The sequence below is a fragment of the Gadus macrocephalus genome, chromosome 9 (assembly GCF_031168955.1).
Source record: "Gadus macrocephalus chromosome 9, ASM3116895v1".
NCBI classification, from domain to species: domain Eukaryota; kingdom Metazoa; phylum Chordata; class Actinopteri; order Gadiformes; family Gadidae; genus Gadus; species Gadus macrocephalus.
Window position 1 is genome coordinate 20,630,965 of NC_082390.1, and position 1,724 is coordinate 20,632,688.

The 1,724-nt window shown below is 46.0% G+C and overlaps 1 protein-coding gene across 1 annotated transcript; it reads right to left on the reverse strand.

The window, feature by feature from the left end:
- Positions 1–344: 344 nt before the first annotated feature.
- On the reverse strand, positions 345–1,413 carry LOC132463928 (putative nuclease HARBI1). The gene is given in 4 exon segments (XM_060060041.1): positions 345–525; positions 636–731; positions 953–1,335; positions 1,338–1,413. Coding segments are annotated over 4 exon segments (726 nt in total). The 3' UTR covers positions 345–354.
- Between the last annotated feature and the right edge of the window lie 311 nt (positions 1,414–1,724).

Here is a 1,724-nt window from a genome sequence, read left to right on the forward strand (position 1 = left end):
AAAACCTGACTGAAACAAAAACAAACCAAAAAACTGGTTAGAGATGGCCCGTCTGACCGCCGCTCCTGTGGGATGATCCACCGTGATGGGGTCCATGACATTATCTGGCACCAACGGCACATGTGGGGCTCTCTCTTTGCAAATTTTTGCAATATTGTGGAGCATTGCCGTGATAATTTGGCTTGCCCTCAAAGCACGGAGGCAGTTCCAGCTGGCCTTGTTGACCCCAAAGGTAATCTCTATCCTCACCTGTAATGTGCTTAAGGCCCTGTTGTACCGGGCCTCCGATTGACTCTGTGGGTTGCCGCAGAATTCCCTCATAACGGCCTATTAGAGCATAATGTGATCATTGCCTTAATCAACATTTACAGTTAATGATCTCGTGTATTGCGCCACACCTTGCTGAAACAGTCGGCAAAGACTTGACTCCCGGAAAATACGGGAGTCATGGACCGAGCAAGGCCATTTGGCATCCACACTGGTAACCATAAGTTGATGGTCACAAGTCATCGGAAAACGGTATTTCTGTTACCATAGTTGGGCCATTTTGAAGCACCATAAACAAGTTTTAGAAGGCTACCTGCATGCAATTACACTTCTCACATGATATAGCCCAGATAATAGGCCTACTTTACCTGTACATTGATACTATAGGTTGACTTTCTGTTGACAAAGTCAGCCTCATGTTCCCCTAAAGGTCCAGTGATGGGGACATGAGTGCAGTCAATGCTCTAATCAGTTTGGAGAATCCAATAGGGATTAGAGAACTGTAGAATGTTACAAATGCAAACATGTACACACTAGGCATTATTCCGTAACCTTTAGTGAATAAGTCCTGTTCCATATGACATAAGAATTGGGACATTTTATGCTACACATGAATGCACATCACTTGGGAGACGTACCCCGCACGCATAAATTCAGGACTGACGCGCTACCTCCACTCAATCACTCTCACTGAGGCGGAGGTTTTCTCTTTACCTGAAAGTCTATAAAATCCTTCGTTGACAATTTGACTGGGCAAAATGCTGGGAAACGCCATGAACACATTAAGCAAAGTATTGAGTGCAGCTACAACCTTGCGACTAGCACAGGACACCGTGTTTTTGCTAATATGTTCTGCATCACCAACTGCATGCAAATATGTGCCCGTGGCAAAAAATCGCAGTGAAACACAGACACACTGTGCAACAGTAAGTGCACGGCTTCTTTGTGTAGCATTGCCTGCATACGGTCCAACAAGGACAGTCAAATAACGAATACCCTCTGATGAGAATCTGTATCTCTCATAAAGAATATCGTTAGGCAATGCCAAGGGATCGGTTTTGTCCCGAAAACCCTCTGTCTCCGGAGAGACGCCTGTACGATAAGTGCGCCGAGGTCCACGGGAACACTCACAAATGGTGACGCCATTGTCGGAAGAGGGGCGAGGAAGCTGTGCGTCGCTTTAAGTAGCCAATCTTCCGATAGACTAGGCTGAAAACCTGCTCCCGACCAGGTTTGGTTGAGAGGATAAGTCACCATGGTGATACAGCGACGCTAAGAGATCGACTTTCGTGTCCCAGCTAACCCAGGCTTTGAGCGCAATAAACCTCGCTAACCCACTAATCGAGGTTCGTAGTACAGGCCACTGGTCACTGATATCTTTGCAACACAAACAGTGAGGAGGATTGACTCGATCTAAACTTAAAAAGTAAGGACATTTGCGTTTGGTAGATTATTTC